We start from the raw sequence: 19,772 nt of genomic DNA on the forward strand, positions 1-19,772 counted from the left end.
GCGAAAGAACTTGCCCCCCTTCTAACAGCCATGTACCGCAAGTCTCTAGAGGAACGGAAGGTAGTCCCACTTTTCAAGAAGGGTCGTCGAGCAGATGCGCAATACTATAGGCCTATATCTCTGACATCGATCTGTTGTAGAATTTTAGAACATGTTTTTTGCTCGCGTATCAAGTCATTTCTGGAAACCTAGAATCTACTCTGTAGGAATCAACATGGATTCCGGAAACAGCGATCGTGTGAGACCCAACTCGCTCTATTTGTTCATGAGACCCAGAAAATATTAGATACAGGCTCCCAGGTAGATCCCATTTTCCTTGACTTCCGGAAGGCGTTCGATACAGTTCCGCACTGTCGCCTGATAAACAGAGTAAGAGCCTACGGAATACCAGACCAACTGTGTGGCTGGATTGAAGAGTTTTTAGCAAACAGAACACAGCATATTGTTCTCAATGGAGAGACATCTACAAACATTAAGGTAACCTCTGGCGTGCCACGGGGAGTGTTATGGGACCATTGCTTTTCACAATATATATGTAAATGACCTAGTAGATAGTGTCGGAAGTTCCATGCGGCTTTTCGCTGATGATGCTGTAGTATACAGAGAAGTTGCAGCATTAGAAAATTGCAGCGAAATGCAGGAAGAACTGCAGCGGATAGGCACTTGGTGCAGGGAGTGGCAACTGACCCTAACATAGATAAATGTAATGTTTTGCGAATACGTAGAAAGAAGGATCCATTATTGTACGATTATATGATAGCGGAACAAACACTGGTAACAGTTACTTCTGTAAAATATCTGGGAGTATGCGAGCGGTACGATTTGAAGTGGAATGATCATATAAAATTAATTGTTGGTAAGGCGGGTGCCATGTTGAGATTCATTGGGAGAGTCCTTAGAAAATGTAGTCCATCAACAAAGGAGGTGGCTTACAAAACACTCTTTCGACCTATACTTGAGTATTGCTCATCAGTGTGGGATCCGTACCAGTTCGGGCTGACAGAGGAGATAGAGAAGATCCAAATAAGAGCGGCGCGTTTCGTCACAGGGTTATTTGGTAAGCGTGATAGCGTTACGGAGATGTTTAGCAAACTCAAGTGGCAGACTCTGCAAGCGAGGCGCTCTGCATCGCGGTGTAGCTTGCTGTCCAGGTTTCGAAAGGGTGCGTTTCTGGATGAGGTATCGAATATATTGCTTCCCCCTACTTATACGTCCCGAGGAGATCACGAATGTAAAATTAGAGAGATTCGAGCGCGCACGGAGGCTTTCCGGCAGTCGCTCTTCCCGCGAGCCATACGCGACTGGAACAGGGAAGGGAGGTAATGACAGTGGCACGTAAAGTGCCCTCCGACACGCACCGTTAGGAGGCTTGCGGAGTATGAATGTAGATGTATAAGTATAGTGGGACATGACCTATGATCACATTCTGGAACGAAATTTAGCCGTATTCACGCATTAATAGGTCATTTCGGCATCGTCTGTGAATATCTCACTTCACAGGACTCTGTAGTAATGTAACCTATGGTGAACTGCTCAAGTATCTTGTGAGAATAGCAGGTCGTGAAGAATGACACAGCCTTGGCGTAACTTCCCTCATAACGGATGTTCATCCTTCGGCGATCATAGGCTCAAAAATCCCTTCCGCGCTGTCTCCGCCTCCGTTAAGACTTCCAGAAGAGACTCTCCATGCGAGGGGTTGGAGGGTGAGGGGCGGGGAGGGGGCGAATTTCTACCCGCAAACTTAACTAAGTTTGTGTGAAAATGTAGTATTCAGTTCTTGCCCATTTGGAAACTCTGTCTCCGTCTCTTCTGACGTCGTTAGGGCAAACGTTGTTGTATCCTGTGGTTTTTCCAAGCGCCGTCTCCAAGCATCTGGTGACGGTTGGGCTTGTGTTGACAAAAGTCGACGGGGAACTCACTGCGCCCTTTAAGTGCTCCAAAAATATTCTCCCCTCTCTGAAACAATGCGTAACGAGATCTCGGATCCTGCAAGCTATTCTGTCTTTGTAGAGCTCATGTGCCAGTCGTCCAATGTCTCTACATAAAGTACAGCAACTACCTTTCAGCGGTGCTACATCTAGCAAAAGAGACGGCGTACTCGGGAGACGAGGCGTAAGACCTCTAGTATTTTCCTTCTACCTAACGCGATAAAGGAGGTGCTGCTCCCGATCAAGTATACTCGCAGCCTCGGGATTCTTGAGATTTACAGTTTCCTTGCGGGCGCGGAAGCAGCTGCATCCATCAGACCACCTGTGCTGTTTCCAACAGCTGTGTACAACGCCATCAACACTTTAAAACTAGTGGAACTTGAGTTGCTGACCACAGTCTCACAAATTAAACACGCAATAACGTTTAATGACACTAAAATCTTGTCGCATGCTTCTGAATTTTTTCTTCATTCATGTTTCATCCCTCTCGATAGGGTGTGCCGTCAAAAGTACAACCAACCCGCTCTCCAGTCAAAGGGTTTACACATACTCAAAGATGAAAACAATTAATTAAATGTTAAATACACCGAAGCTCCAAAGAAACTGGTATAGGCATGCATATTCATATACAGAGACATGTAAACAGGCAGAATGCGGTGCTGAGGTCGGCAACGCTAATGTAAGACAACAAGTGTCTGGCGCAGTTGTTAGATCGGTTACTGCTGCTACAATGGCAGGTTACCAAGATTTAAGTGACTTTGAACTTGGTGTTATAGTCGGCGCACGACCGATGGGACACAGCATCTCCATCACCAACGACGACTGAAGAGAATCGTTCAACATCACAGAAGTACGACCCTTCCGGAAATTGCTGCAGATTTCCATGCTGAGCCATCAACAAGAGTCAGCTTGCGAACCATTCAACGAAGCGTCATCGATCTGGGCTTTCGGAGTCGAAGGAACGAAGAAAGAGGGGATGAGTTTGGGGTGTGAATTAGGTTATAATATGGAGGGAAAAAAGAATGAGTGAAGATGGGAAGGGAAGGTGAAAAGTCTGAGAGTCGGGTAGGTGAGTTGGGGTTGCAATCGGCGGTATGCGCAAATGTCGGGACGGATTTCATTCTTCGGAGAAGAAGACGGTTGAAATTTCTTTCGGAGAGAACCTGGAGAGTGTACATGTATAAAGTTGCTAGAATGTGTCGGTATGGGCGCAGCAGCTTACCGATGTTGGATATTAGATGGGAGCCGCTAGGCTCATCTGAGTCGAGTCTGCGGATGGTGTAAGTTGTTCGGAAGTGTTCAGTGTGAGCGAGGCGAAGGGGAACATTGATCAGATGGTAAAGGATCCACTTGGAGGAAGGCAAGCGGATACGAAAAGGAGCTGGCGTGCGTAGCATTCAAGGACGTACAGGAACTGATAGGACATGTGTGGAGGGAATATCGATGGGGCATTTGCATAGGAGATGATAGGCATTTGTTCCGTTGAAGGTAATGGAGCGGTTTAATCCCTAAGTTCGGTCAGTTAGTACTTAAGCGAGATTTCTGTTGAATGATTAGCACGAGGGATTTTTCCATTTTACTTGCCCGTCGATTTTTAGTTCCAAATATTTTAGTATATTGGTTAGTAGGATAGGATCATCATAAATGGTCATGGAGGTGGAAGCTGCAGGTGGTTAGTCCTGTTATTATTGCACGGTTTTGGTAGAGTTTTTCTTGAGGAGCCATTGGTTACACCAGGAGGTAAGCTGATTAAGCTGGATTTGGAGGGATTGTTGGGATTTCTGCTGATTGGGTACAGGGCTAGGAAACTGTTCACGTGAGCGTATTGAAGGAGATGGATTGACGGAGGTGGTTTGGGTGTATGGACAGTGCAGAGGGTGTAAAGGATAGGAAAGGATGCAAAACCTTGGGGCACACCAGCAGTGGGATTTAAAGTACCGAAACCGGTGTTGTTGTTAGTGATGAAGGATGGGCGGTTAGATAACACTGATGTAATAAGGCCGACATAGTTGATTGGAAGTGCATACGTCTGCAGTTTGAGATCGGGACATGAGACATTGCCATAGGATTTGTCCAGGTCAACGGATTTAAAAACAACGGATTTTTGATTGTGAGCAGGTGAGATACAAGATGAGTGAAGTACAGGAGCTGGACATCAGAGCATAAGTTGGTGCAGAAGCCACACTGGTTAAAAGGTAGGAGTTGTGTTGTTTAGTGCTTTTGCATACTGGGATTCTGTTACTGAAAAGGCTGTAGTAATTAGAATGTTGGAGAACAACTTTAGCAGGCCAACGGATGCAGTCTTAGTGGTGTGTGGGAGCGAGCTCTCGACGCCGAGAAGACACGCGCCACCAGCAACCAGTGCCACCAAGGTTAGAGTCCAGTCACTTGCAGACGAGGCAGGGACTCGTATGCAGAAGAGCACGGCAGAAGCAGAAATGCTTAACACTGTTTTCAGGAGTTCCCTTCCAGAGGAGGCCCCAGGAGTACTACCACAGTGCAGTTCTCGTGCAGCTGAAAGACGAGTGAAATAAACACCAGCGTCAGTGTCGCTGAGAAGGCCCGATGGAATCGCTCTCAGATTGTATACCAAATTTGCTGCTGATGTAGCCTCTCTGTTAACTATGATCTATCGTGGAAACCTCGAACAAGAAGTGCTGCCCAGTAGTTGGAAGAAAGTGCACTTGTCTACAAGAAAGGCAGCAGGAGAGATCCACAAAATTACTGTCCAATATCCTTGACATCTATTTGTCGTAGAATCTTACAACATATACTGGCCTCAAATGTAATGTATCTAGAACAGAATGCCTTTATCCATAACAACCAGCTTGAATTTCGGGAACATCGATAATGTGAAACCCAATTCAATTTTTTCTTACATGATATGTACACTCATGCTCATTAATTAAGTATAATTGCAGAATTTGGTGCCACACAACGTGGCACTACACAAAACTGGCACTAAAAGCATAGGCACATAGGGAACACACGACGCTGATATGTAAGTCCACGGTATTCGTGATAAGTTGAGAAGACTGTCCCGAAATACATGTGCTACAAAAAGCCACTGTCTGGTGCGCATGTATCCCGACATAAATGTGGGATATGATCACCATGCACACCTACACAGGCCACACAACGGCTTGGCGTACTCTGGATCAGGTCGTCGAGCAGCTGCTGGGGTATAGCCTCCCGTTCTTGCAGCAGTGCCTGTCGGAGCTCCTGAAGTGTCGTAGGGGTTTGAAGACGTGCACCGATACGTCGACCGAGAGCATCCCAGACCTGCCCGATGAGGTTTCGGTCTGGAGAACAGGCAGGCCGCTCCATTCGCCTGATATCTTCTGTTTCAAGGTACTCCTCCAGGATGGCAGCTCGGTGGGGCTCTGCGTTATCATCCATCAGGAGGAAGGTGGGAACCACTGCACCCCTGAAAAGGCGGACATACTGGTGCAAAATGACGTCCCGATACATCTGAACTGTTACAGTTCCTCTGTCAAAGACATGCAGGGCTCTACGTGCATCAATCATAATCCCACTCCGCACCATCAATCCACGACCCCCACACAGATCCCTTTCGAGGACATTAAGGGGTTGGTATCTGGTTCCTGGTTCATGCCAGACGAAAACCCGCCGAGAATCACTTTTCAGACTATACCTGGACTCGTCCGCAAACATAACCTGAGACTACTGTTCCAATGACCATGTACTGTGTTCTTGACACCAGCCTTCAAGGGCTTTCCTGCGACCAGGCGTCAGTGGAATGCACCTAGCAGGTCTCCGGGCGAATAAACCATGTCTGTTCAGTCGTCTGTAGACTGTGTGTTTGGAGACAACTGTTCCACTGGCTGCGGTAAGGTCCCGAGCAAGGCAACCTGCAGTATTCCCTGGCCGTCTGCGGGCACTGATGGTGAGATATCGGTCTTCTTGTGGTGTTGTACACTGTGGACGTCCCGTACTGTAGCGCCTGGACACGTTTCCTGTCTGCTGGAATCGTTGCCATACTCTTGAGATCACACTTTGTGGTACATGGGGGGCCCAGTCGCCCTAGTATTCTACCCCTCATAACGTCATCAATATGTGTATAAAATATTCCAGTTATTCTTGCCGCGTCAGTTCTAGATAAAATCAGGAGCTTTCGACGATTACCTCCATCGTCATCGTCAGGAGCTGACTGTCTCTACTGCTGCTGTGGTAGCCTCTATATAGACCGAAGACGGCTTCTGATTGGTCGGCTTATGATTGGTCGGCGATTACGTGCTGCTGTCTCAGACGGTGTCACTGTGTGCGCCGGTGGCGCCACCGCTTCCGTTTGAACGTAAACCTTGGAAGGAACGTCTCTGCTGCTTCTCTGCGTCAAGCGCCCGTTTCCACGCACAGCTCAAATGGTATCCGCTATCGCGGTTAAAGTTCTTTTGGCTCATTCTTATTTCAACAGCCTCAATATGTGTTCTTTGAGGCATTTTCAACACACGGTCACCATTAGCACGTCTGAAAACGCCTGCACACCTACTCGCTACACCGTACTCTGACAAGCACCGACGCACCTCTGCGTACGTGACTGCTGCCAGCGCCACCGTGCGACGACCGCAGGTCAGATGCACCGCACGGTCATACCCCGAGGTGATTTAAACGCGCAAATCACCCACTAGAGCGCTGTTTCACCATGTATCAGCATTATCCTTAATTTATGAGCATGAGTGTAGAAATCCATGCATCAAGGCAGTGAAGTAAATGCAGTATTTCTTGAGTTCTGAAAAGCATTTGAGTCAGTATTACATCTACGCTTATTACAGAAAGTACAATCGTTTGGGCCGTAAAGAGATATTTGTGACTGGATGAAGCATTTTTTGGTAGGGAGGACGCAGCAACTTATCTTGGATGGAGCACCATCAACAGATGTGGACCTAACTTCGGGAGTATCCCAGGGAAGTGTGTTGGGTGCCTTGCAGTTCATGCTGCATATTAATGACTTTTCGGACCCTATTAATAGTAGGCTCAGACTTTTCACAGACGATTCAGTTATCAACAGTGAAGTAATTTGAAAGAAACTGCACAAATATTCAGTCAGATCTCGATAAGATTTCAAAGAGGTATACAGATTAGCGAATTGCTTTCAATTTTCAAAAAAATATAACACTGTGTAACTCACAACAGTTGAACGGAATGGACTGTGTCTTGAAAGGACGATATAAGATGAACATCAACAAAAGCAAAACGAGGATAATGGAATGTAGTCGAATTAAATCGGGTGATGCAGAGGGAATTAGATTAGGAAATGAGACACTTACCGTAGTAGATGAGTTTTGCTATTTGGGGAGCAAAATAACTGATGATGGTCGAAGTAGAGAGGATATAAAATGTAGACTGGCAATGGCAAGGAAAGCGTTTCTGAAGAAGAGAAATTTGTTAACATCGAGTATAGATTTAAATGTCAGGAAGTCGTTTCTGAAAGTACGTGTTTGGAGTGTAGCCATGTATGCAAGTGAAACATGGACGATAAATAATTTAGACAAGAAGAGAATAGAAGCTTTCGAAATGTGGTGCTACAGAAGAATGCTGAATATTAGATCACATAACTAATCAGGAGGTACTGAATAGAATTGGGGAGAAGAGAAATTTGTGACACTACTTGACTCTAAGAAGGGATCAGTTGGTGGGACATGTTCTGAGGCATCAAGGGATCACCAATTTAGTATTGTAGGGCAGTGTGGAGGGTAAAAATTGTAGAGGGACCAAGAGATGAATACATTAAGCAGATTCAGAGCGATGTAGGTTGAAGTAGGTACTGTGAGATGAAGAAGCTTGCACAGGATAGAGTAGCATCAAACCAGACTCTGGACTGAAGACCACAACAGCAAGAACAACCTCAAAACACGAAAGAAACGTAGTATCCTAAGACTATAGTATGAACGAGTCGCAGTTGGAATCGGTAAACTCATACAAGTACTTTGGTGTAACACTTCGCTGTGATTGCTGTGTTCAGATGAGGGCTGAGTTGGCATCCCTGCGCTCACAGCTGCAGGCAGCGCTGACTTCGGGTATGAAGCTTGAGGCTGTTGCCAATGGGCACCACTGTGGGGAGCCGAACTTGGGTATCACAGGGATGTAAACCTCATCCCGTCTGTCCCCAGATCGGTCTGCCGCTGTGGTTGCCCCGGTTGCTGCCCGCAGTGGGGCTGAGCCCTCACCTGTGGTTGATTGGGAGGTCGTTCCAAAACGTGGCAGGCAGTGAAAGACGTCCCCGGAGGCTAACCAGAAAGCCTCCCCGTTGCGTCTGCCAAACAGGTTTCAGGTACTGCCTCTGGCTGAGCCAGATGCAGCTGCCTGCCCTGTTTCAGAGGATGATTCTCAGCCTTCAAGGTTCGGGCAATCGCAGAGGGTGGGCTTATTGGTAGTTGGGAGCTCCAATGTTAGGCGCGTAATGAGGCCCCTTAGGGATATGGCGGCTAAGAAGGGGAAGAAATCCAGTGTGCACTCCGGGTGGAGTCATTCCTGATGTGGAAAGGGTCCTTCCAGATGCCATGAGGAGCACAGGGTGCAGCCAGCTGCAGGTGGTGGCACATGTTGGCAGTAATGATGTGTGTCGCTTTGGATCCGAGGAAATTATTTCTGGATTCCAGCGGCTATCTGATTTGGTGAAGGCTGCTGGTCTTACTTACGAGATGAAGGCAGAGCTCACCATCTGCAGCATCGTTGACAAAACCGACTGCGGACCTTTGGTGCAGACCCAGGTGGAGGGTCTGAATCAGAGGCTCAGACGGTTTTGCGACCGTATTGGCTGCAGATTCCTTGACTTGCGCCATAGGGTAGTGGGGTTTCGGGTTCCGCTGAATAGGTCGGGAGTTTACTACACTCAGCTGGCAGCTACACGGGTAGTGGAGGCTGTGTGGCATAGACTGGGCGGTTTTTTTAGGTTAGAAGGCCTCGGGAAAGTACGGGGTGGGCTGCAATCTCAAAGGGTGCATGGCAAATACAGGATGTGCTTGGATCAAGGAACAGTCGGAATTGTAGTTGTAAATTGTTGTAGTTGTACTGGGAAAGTCCCTGAGCTTGAAGCGCTAATAGAAAGCACAGAATCTGAAATCGTTATAGGTACAGAAAGCTGGCTAAAGCTTGAAATAAGTTCTGCAGAAATTTTTATGAAGTCTCAGACAGTGTTTAGGAAACAGATTAGGCAGAATTGGTGGTGGAGTGTTTGTGTCTGTCAGTAGTGGTTTATCTTGTAGTGAAGTCGAAGTAGATACTCCGTGCGAATTGGTATGGGTGGAGGTTATACTTAACAGCTGAACTAAGTTAATAATTGGCTCCTTCTACCGACCCCCAGACTCCGATGATACAGTTGCTGAACAGTCGAGAGAAAATTTGAGCCTCGTAACAAATAAATACCCCACTCATATGGTTATAGTTGGTGGGGACTTCAACCTTCCCTCGATATGTTGGCAAAAATACTTGTTCAAAACCATTGTCCTAAATGCTTTCTCCGAAAATTATTTCGAGCAGTTAGTCCATGAACCCACACGAATTGTAAATGGTTGCGAAAACACACTTGACCTCTTAGCCACAAACAATCCAGAGCTGATAGAGAGCATCATGACTGATACAGGGATTAGTGATCACAAGGTCGTTGTAGCTAGGCTCAATACCGTTTCTTCTAAATCCACCAGAAACAAATGCAAAATAATTTTATTTCAAAAAGCGGACAAAGTGTCACTAGATGCTTTCCTAAGAGAGAATCTCCATTCCTTCCGAACTGACTGCAAATGTAGACAAGATGTGGCTCAAATTCAAAGATATGGTAGCAACCGCAATTGAGAGATTCATACTTCATAAATTGGTAAGAGATGGAACTGATCCCCCATGGTACACAAAACAGGTCCGAATGCTGTTGCAGAGGCAATGGAAAAAGCATGCGAAGTTCAGAAGAACGCGAAATCCTGAAGATTGGCTGAAATTTAGAGACGTGCAAAATTTGGCAAGGACTTCAATGCGAGATGCCTTTAATAGGTTCCACAACAAAACATTGTCTCGAAACCTGGTAGAAAATCCGAAGAAATTCTGGTCATATGTAAAGTACACACGTGGCAAGGGGCAGTCAATACCTTCGCTGCGCAGTGCCGATGGTACTGTTACCGACGACTGTGCCGCTAAAGCGGAGTTATTGAACGCAGTTTTCTGAAATTCCTTCACCAGGGAAGATGAATGGAATATTCCAGAATTTGAAACATGAACAGCTGCTAGCATGAGCTTCTTAGAAGTAGATACCTTAGGGGTTGCGAAACAACTGAAATCGCTTGATACGGGCAGGTCTTCAGGTCCAGATTGTATACCGATTAGGTTCCTTTCAGATTACGCTGATACAATAGCTCCCTACTTAGAAATCATATACAACCGCTCGCTCACCGATAGATCTGTACCTACAGATTGGAAAATTGCGCAGGTCGCACCAGTGTTTAAGAAGGGTAGTAGGAGTAATCCATCGAACTACAGACCTATATCATTGACGTCGGTTTGGAGTAGGGTTTTGGAGCATATACTGTATTCAAACATTATGAATCACCTCGAAGGGAACGATCTATTGATACGTAATCAGCATGGTTTCAGAAAACATCGTTCTTGTGCGCGAAGTAATGGCCGCTATGAGACAGGCGATCTCAAGTTCATTCCGTATTTCTAGATTTCCGGAAAGCTTTTGACACCGTTTCTCACAAGTGACTTCTAACCAAGCTGCGAGTCTATGGGGTATCGTCTCAGATGTGCGACTGGATTCGTGATTTCCTGTCAGGAAGGTCGCAGTTCGTAGTAATAGACGGTAAATCATTGAGTAAAACTGAAGTGATATCAGGTGTTCCCCAGGGAAGCGTCCTGGGACCTCTGCTGTTCCTGATCTATATAAATGACCTGAGTGACAATCTGAGCAGTTCTCTTAGGTTGTTCGCGATGATGCTGTAATTTACCGTCTAGTAAGGTCATCCGAAGACCAGTATCAGTTGCAAAGCGATTTAGAAAAGATTGCTGTATGGTGTGGTAGGTGGCAGTTGACGCTAAATAACGAAAAGTGTGAGGTGATACACATGAGTTCCAAAACAAATCCGTTGGAATTCGATTACTCGATAAATAGTACAATTCTCAAGGCTGTCAATTCAACTAAGTACCTGTGTGTAAAAATTACGAACAACTTCAGTTGGAAAGACCACATAGATAATATTGTGGAAAAGGCGAGCCAGAGGTTGCGTTTCATTGGCAGGACACGTAGAAGATGCAACAAGTCCACTAAAGAGACAGCTTACACTACACTCGTTCGTCCTCTGTTAGAATATTGCTGTGCGGTGTGGGATCCTTACCAGGTGGGATTGACGGAGGGCATCGAAAGGGTGCAAAAAAGGGCAGCTCGTTTTGTATTATCACGTAATAGGGGAGAGAGTGTGGCACATATGATACGCGAGTTGGGACGGAAGTCATTAAAGCAAAGACGTTTTTCGTCGCGGCGAGATCTATTTACGAAATTTCAGTCACCAACTTTCTCTTCCGAATGCGAAAATATTTTGTTGAGCCCAGCCTACATAGGTAGGAATGATCATCAAAATAAAATAAGAGAAGTCAGAGCTCGAACAGAAAGGTTTAGGTGTTCGTTTTTCCCGCGCGCTGTTCGGGAGTGGAATGGTAGAGAGATAGTATGATAGTGGTTCGATGAACCCTCTGCCGAGCACTTAAATGTGAATTGCAGAGCAATCATGTAGATGTAGATGTAGACATGAAGTGCAACGATCACATATCCTCAGTAGTGGGTAAAGCGGGTAAGCGGACTTCTGTTTATTCGTGGAATATTAGGGAAATGCCATCAGTCTACAAAGAAGACTGCTTACACTTGTGCGACTCATCGTAGACTGTTGTTCAAGTATGTTAGACTCCCACCAAACAGGACTGGCATGGGGTATTGAATATATAGAGAGGATGACGCGTTTGTTTGACCCGCGGGAGAGTGTGTCAGAGATGTTGAAAGAACTGAATTGTCTAATACCCCCTCGAAAACTGTAGTTCATCATAAAAGTTCTTTGCTACTGCAAACGTTGTAGATTGTATCTCTACTTACGTTAGCGTAATTAACTCTTTCACTAATACAAGGTAACAACTTTGCTTCCGCCGTTTTTTCTCGAAGTTCGGGGCTTTATTGTGAAAAACTTACAAGAAATTATGATTCATAGTATTGCCCATCACTGGCCACTACATTCTCCCATGTTTTGGATAGCATACGAATCCCGTGGCGGAAGAACTAGTCGTCTTTTGTGGGGATCCATGAATCGATTCAATTTTGCACTAGTTCATATGATCGGAAGTGCTGGTCAGTCAGACTGTATGCCACTGATCGAAAAAGGTGGTAGTCAGAGGGAGCAACGTATGGAGAATACGGCGGGAGGGATACGAATTGACGTTTCAACGTTTATGCGACTTGGGGTCGAGTCCTGACATGCTGCAAAATAACCTCTACGTGTCTGTCGGTGCGTTGTGGTCGTTTGTGTTTCAGTGCTGGGCTCGAACGCATCAATTGCTTTCGATAATGATGTCCTGTGACTGTCTTCGTCTGTTTCAGTAGCTACGAAAACGTTCTGTCTCCCCCCGCCATGTCGGTCTTCGACATCAAAATCACCCGTTCTTAAGGCGTTGAAAACGTTCTCTGCACGTTCTTCCACTAATAGTTCCCTCACCATTGGTCTTACCCAGCATTTTAAGAGCCACGGCCGCAGATTTCTTCATGTTGAAGCAGAAAATTAAAACTTCCCGCAAACGGCGAAAAATGGGTACGTAAGTTGACGTAATTAATTGAGAATAACCTTACGATGCAATCACAAATCGACTAATATTTTTATGGCATTATGTTTACATGAAATGAAAGTATGACATTGTTGGCCGGGAGGCCCCATGCAGGAGAGTTCGGCCCCCGTATTGCAAGTCCTTTTTAGTTGACGCCACTTAAGCGACTTGCGCGTCTATGATAATTATGAAATGATGGTTAAGGACACACGACACCCCGTCATCTCGAGGCAGAAAAAATCCCTGACCCCGCCGGTAATCTAACCCGGGACCCCGTGCGCAGGAAGCGAGAACGCTACAGCATGACCACGAGCTGCGGACCTGCCTAAGCTTATTGTATTACACCTGTGACCGACCACCTGAACCCCACTGGCCGCTACTGCCGCCTATTGCAAAACGGCGGAGGCAAATTTATAGACCTAATAGCTGGTTTCGCAGATAGGTTGACTGTAAAATGAATTTTTCGATAACGCCGATGAGCGACTAATTGCTTAACTTAAGAATTTCGATTCCTCCTTTATTGTTACCCATCGTCCATTAAGGTTGATTAAGTGCATGCTGGAGGTAAGGTTCTGATGTTTAAGATACGCACTATCAAATGACCAGTTACTGGTGTTTGCTCTTCGAAAACACAGTTTTAGTCTCTCAATTTTTTTGTCACAAACTAAATCATCTCAAATAAAATATGTCACACTGTTGACAACTTCCTACTGCTTCCGTCAACAACCATCCTCCAACTACTTCCTCCATGTTAGTGCTACATAGCTCACTGAGACACAAAAATCAACGACTGCGAACAAGCAATAGGTTACAGCTCAGAGATATTTGAAAACTATGTTAATTGTAGGTAGCGGGGGAGGGGAGGGGGGCTGGGGGGTGGGGTGGGGGGGAAGGCGGAACTATGAATTTCTCATGTCATCTGCATCGGGACTTTATGCGGAATAAGTGCGACGTGTGAAAATGTGTGCCCCACTGGTATTCGAACCCGTGATCTGGTCCTTACTACGCAGTTGCGTCAACCACAATGGACTACCTCGACAGGCCTCTCGGCCGACCCGCATTCCCTCTAGAGCCACCTGTCCGCAGTCATATAACTGATTCGTCTCGATGGACACAATGTGACCACCGCCTTCAGTAAGGATGCACAGACACGCACGACCTCCTGCGGAAGTGTCAACAGAAGCGAGCAGGGAGGACGTGGACGGGGGACCGCATGTAGGCGACCCTGGGTGGGAATGTGGGTCGGCCGAGAAAGTCCGCGCAGCTTTTGTAAATACTGTGTCCATACGGCGCACTGGTTAACACACCAGCCCAGTAATCTGGAGATCCCAGGTTCGAATCTCGATGTGGCACACATTCTCACTCTCCGCTGCTGATGCCGCAGAAAGTCCTTATGCAGCTGACATCAACAGCTCGTCCAATTTCCTCTCCTTTCTCCCTGCTCCACCTTGAATTTCCTTAATTGTATCACAGCTGCTGATACCGCGTAGTGTCTGCTCTTCCCGACCTGTCCGAAAGACCAGTCACTACGCATTCGTATAACACTCGAATACATTCACAATCGAATACTTGTTATCTATTTTTTTCGGAATAATTATTGTTGTTGTTGTGATCTTCAGTCCAGAGACAGGTTTGATGCAGCTCTCTATGCTAGTCTATCCTGTGCAAGCTTCGTCTCCGAGTAACTACTGCAACTCATACCCTTCTGAATCTGCTTAGTGTATCCATCCCTTGATCTCCTTCTACGATTTTTTATCCTCTACGCTACCCTCCAGTACTAAATTGGTAATCCCTTGATGCCTCGGAACATCCGATCCCTTCTTCTAGTCAAGTTGTGCCACAAGCTCCTCTTCTCCCCAATCCTATTCAACACCTCCTCATTATGAAACTTCCTGGCAGATTAAAACTGTGTGCCCGACCGAGACTCGAACTCGGGACCGGGCGTGAGTCGTGCTTCGGTAGCTCAGATGGTAGAGCACTTGCCCGCGAAAGGCAAAGGTCCCGAGTTCGAGTCTCGGTCGGGCACACAGTTTTAATCTGCCAGGAAGTTTCATATCAGCGCACACTCCGCTGCAGAGTGAAAATCTCATTCTGGAGACCTCCTCATTAGTTATGTGATCTACCCATCGAATCTTCAGCATTCTTCTGTAGCACCACATTTCGAAAGCTTCTATTCTCTTCTTGTCTAAACTATTCATTGTCCATATTTCACATCCATACAAATACTTTCAGAAAATGCTTCCCAATACTTAATTCAATACTCGATGTTAACACATTTCTCTTCTTCAGAAACACTTTCCTTGCCATTGCCAGTCTACATTTTATACCCTCTCTACTTCGGTCATCATCAGTTATTTTGCTCCCCAAATAGCAAAACTCATCTACTACCTTAAGTTTCTCATTTCCTAATCTAATACCCTCAGCATCACCTGATTTAATTCGACAACATTCCATTATCCTCGTTTTGCTTTTCTTGATGTTCATGTTATATCCTACTTTCAAGACACTGTCAGTTCCGTTCAACTGCTCTTCCAGGTCCTTTGCTGTCTCTGACAGAACTACAATGATCGGCAAACCTTAAAGTTTTTATTTCTTCTCCATGGATTGTAATTCCCACTCCAAATTTTGCTTTTGTTTCGTTTACTGGTTGCTCGATATACAGATTTAATAACATTGAGAATATGCTACAACACTGTCTCACTCCCTTCTCAACCACTGCTTACCTTTCGTGCCTCTCGACTCCTATAACTGCCAGCCGCTTTCTGTAAAAATGGTAAATAGCGTTTCGCTCCCTGTATTTTACCCCTGCCACCTTCACAATTTGAAAGAGTAATCCAGTCAACATTGTCAAAAGCTTTCTCTAAGACTGCAAATTCTAGAAACGTAGGTATTTCGGAATAATTATACAAATACAAATAATGAGAGTAATTTTAAATTGTAATTACAGCTTCAAATTAAACTGGAAATAAATCTTGTGTCAGTTTTATATATTAGTTCTGTTTGTGAAATAATATAAGAGTGAATTAGAATTTCGGATCTACAGTTTTGATTACAGTGGGTCATCTCTATATGATGGTAGATATAAAAGTCTAATTAATTCTTACACAGGGCGTATCAAAAAGAATCATCCGATTTAAAAAAAAAAAAATTGGAACTATTATGTTATTTGAGGTAAGTGCGTGAAAATGTACTGTTGGAAAGAAAAAAACTCTAGTTTTAGATGGTTCCGCTAGGTAGCAGCTGAGTGCACCCATTCCAGTTCTGGTAAAAATGGTGTTGCGACAACAGAGAGCATTTTGTTGTTCCACGTTTTGCGCAATGCCGGTTGATAATAATTGTTCAGTGTGACTTTCGTACCAGCTACGATGTGGATCGTCCTACAGCACAGATCATTACACAATGGCGTGAACAGTTCCGAGAAACAGGTTGTTTGTGTAAAGGCAAATCGCCGGGACTTCCCCGAGTGTCTGGCACAGACGTTGAAAGCATCCGCCATAGTTTCACAAGGAGTCCGCAGAAATCCGTTCGCCGTGCAGCTCGACAGATCTTCACGCCCCCGATGTCTGTCTGGCGTGTGTTGCATCGACGTTTACACATGAATCGGCACAAAATTCACTACTGCGAGTTCTTAGTGAAGGTCACAAACAACAACGTGCGGAGTTGTGCAATTTCGTTCTTGGCAAGATGGAGGACGACAGTTTTCTTCCACGCTTAGTGTTTAGTGACGAGGCAACATTCCATTTAAGTGTAAGATGAACCGTTATAAATGTGAGAATATTTGGGAACTGAACAACCACACGAAGTTGTCCAACATGAGAGGCAATCTTGAAAATTTAATGTGTTTTGTGCAGTTTCAGGGAGAAGGTGTATGGTTCGTTTTTCATCGCTGAGAACATTGTTACAGGGAGCACATGTCTCGGTATGCTTGGGAACTTTCTTTTCCCGCAGTTGGAGACTGATTCGAACGACTTCATCTACCAACAGCATGGCGCACCGCCACAATGGTATTTGGAAGTGCGGGAATTGTTAAAGCGAGGTATTACTGAACGATGGATCACCGGCACTGGAGCACCTTATTCAGTCTCACATTACTGGCCTCCAAGGTTGCCGCACCAAACTGTGTGTGATTATTTTTTGTGGGGGTTTGTAATAAAAGACTCTGTTTATGTGCCTCCGTTACCAACGATAATTAATGAACTGAGACGTCATATAACAGCAGCTGTGGAAGCTGTAACTCAAGACATGCTCACTACAGTGTGGAATCGATTTGACATATGCCGTGCATCTCAAGGGGGCCATATTGCAAAACCTGTGGGAAGGTATGAAAAAAAAAAGCTTTTCGAGTTCCCTATTAATCAAAAAAACAAAATTGATTGTATATGTTTACTAGTTTCAGAAATATAGATGTACCAAATCGGATGATGTTTTTTGATACACCCTCTGTTATTTCATAAACAGAACTAATACATAAGACTGAAACAAGATTTATTTCATTACTTGAATTTTAGAGTATTGTATCGTACAAGATATGACAGAAATAGGTGGACTGACCACTCCCATTACAACTGGCTCACACTTGAAGATCCAGGGAAAGCCTACTAAATAAATTCTAATAACTGCTTTTAAATGATGCCTCTAGGAAAATACTACAGCGCCCTACATACCGCTCCCATAGCGATCATGAGGTCAAGATTACATTAATTACAGCATACACACAGGCACTGGAACAGTCATTCCCCCAGCGCTCCTTGCGTGAATGGAATAAGAAAAAATCCCGGAGGTTACTCTCTGGCTTGCATTCCACAGTGGTTTACAGACTGTAGTTGTAAACGTTGACCCAGTCTCTCGTGGCATGACGTAATGAACACGTTTGCCGACCAGCCAACTGTCGGCTGCGGGAGGCCTCCACAACAGCAGCCTCGGCAGCCAGTTGCTCCTGATAAAGGTGACACTGGTGATCGTCAAAAGCTTGAGGTTGTACTTCACGTGGCCAGAAAACGGAGAACGTTTACACAAGGACGTCGTCGCGAGAATGGTCATTCTCACCTTGCTGCAGTATGCTGAACTGTTCATGAAATACTCTGGATGTGTAACTTACTGACTGTGAACAGAACCAGCACTAAAGGAAAAGGAATTAAAGTTCAGGGGGAAAAAAATAAAATTTCTCAACTTGACCAATGGCAGTGTTTATCTATTAGAGATGGCAAAGGACTAGGAAAATAGTGGAACCGAACAGTGTCATCGAAAGATAACATGAATATTAAATAGTAGTATGATGAGTGTAGTTGAATTAGATCTGGTGATGTATGGGAGTTTTAGGTTAAGCAATGAGAGGCAAAATGTAGTAGATGGGTGTTGTTCTTTGGACTGGAAACTAACTGGCGCCAGCAGCAGATTGGCAGTAACAAGAAAACAACTTTTCTGAAAAAGAGGAATAGGTTAACACAGAATGTAAATTTTAGCAGATCTTTTTGGAAGCATTTCTGTAAAACTTTCGTCATATGGAACTGATACGTTTATGGTAGAACAGATAGGAACAGAATACAAGCTTTTGAGGGGTACAGGAGTTCTGAAGATTAGATGGGTACATGGGCTAACCAGTGCAGAGATAATCAATTAAATCGGCGAGAGAATGGATTTATAGAAAAATTTGATCAGAAGAATACATCCTGAGCCATCAAGGAATAGTTAATTTGGTAATGGAGCGTCCCTGGTACTGGGGGGAAGTAAATTCGTGAGAGCAAGACTGAATGCAATAATCAAGCTGAAACATATGCAGGTCGCAGTAGTTTTGCAGACATGAAGAAAGTTACACAGGAGAGATTGGTGCTCAAAGTTACGTTAATCCATAATTTCGAAAAAGACCACAACGAGTGAAGAGTGGTAACTTGTACTGCGAGGAAAAACTTAAAATTATATTTTACTATCATTATAGCGAAACTGTGAACCGAACATTATCGCAATGTGTCGTCTAAGAGATGCGTTTCATTCCAGGACCTGCAAAAATTTCTGGATGCGGCAACAGACGGTGTGATCTACTTCAGCTTGGGTAGCAACGTACAAAGTTCAGACCTGCCAGAAGACATAATTAACGTCTTCCTCGGTGTGTTCTCCAAGCTCAAAGAGAAAATCATCTGGAAGTTTGAAACAGATACTCTCGCCAATCCGCCAGACAACCTCAAGATTGGAAAATGGTTTCCTCAGAGTGACATACTAGGTAAGTCTGTATACCTGCCGTTTGCCTGTAATAAGAATTACAAAACATCATCAGCACCGCCTGCCTTTCTTTTTAAATTCACTTCGAGTCTATTTTTCTCCTCTTACTCTCCTACGTTTGCTTCTTCACCTATCTTGTCATTCATTATTAAAGATCAATAATATTCTAGTGAATCACCTTTTCTTTCCTCTTCTTCCACTCTCTCCAGCATCCTCAAGTGAACTTCTGAGTGGACGAACATATCGATAATATGGTGTCGATGAGACGATCACATCAACGATCAACACTACTCGCCAGCAAATAACATCAACCGTATTGAACTGTTTTGATAGTTCTTAAATACTTTTGAGTCACTCGACTAGTTTCATGTACATTTATGTGAGGTACGTAATCTGGCAGTCATCGATTTTCCAGTTAATTCTCCAAGTTCTATTTGGCAAACTAAGCATTACGAGCAACAGTAAAGCAAATAATATGCAAGACCAAAAAAAGACGCATCACGAAGGAATTATCCAAATGGGACGCAATTCGGTAGATGTGATGTACATTTATAGACAAATCAATGATTAAAATTTCAGAAAAATTTGATGATCCATTCAGGAGAAAAAGCTTCACAAATTGGGTTAGTAAATAACATGCTGGTCCACATCTGGCCCTTATGCAAGCAGTTATTCGGCTTGGCATTGATTTATAAGTTTTTCGGATGGCTTCCCGAGGGACATGCTGCCAAATTGTGTCCAACTGACGCGTTAGAGCGTATAGGTAGCGACTACCGACAGGACGTCGGCAAACTGCTCCTTGTGGTTCTTGACAAGCTG

General features: G+C 44.8%; 1 protein-coding gene across 5 annotated transcripts in view; it reads left to right on the top strand.

The window, feature by feature from the left end:
- LOC126100421 (UDP-glucosyltransferase 2-like) overlaps positions 1–19,772 on the top strand; it is a 206,339-nt gene that overhangs the window by 35,465 nt on the left and 151,102 nt on the right. For 3 of the 5 annotated variants that reach the window (XM_049911025.1, XM_049911024.1, XM_049911023.1), the window contains exon 4: positions 18,732–18,954. The exons of the other annotated variants lie outside the window; for them this stretch is intronic. In XM_049911025.1, coding sequence (XP_049766982.1) covers positions 18,732–18,954 — 223 coding nt within the window. The remainder of the gene's footprint in view (positions 1–18,731; positions 18,955–19,772) is intronic. 5 annotated transcript variants of the gene reach the window in all.

The sequence above is a fragment of the Schistocerca cancellata genome, chromosome 9, assembly GCF_023864275.1.
Source record: "Schistocerca cancellata isolate TAMUIC-IGC-003103 chromosome 9, iqSchCanc2.1, whole genome shotgun sequence".
Classification (NCBI taxonomy): Eukaryota; Metazoa; Arthropoda; class Insecta; order Orthoptera; family Acrididae; genus Schistocerca; species Schistocerca cancellata.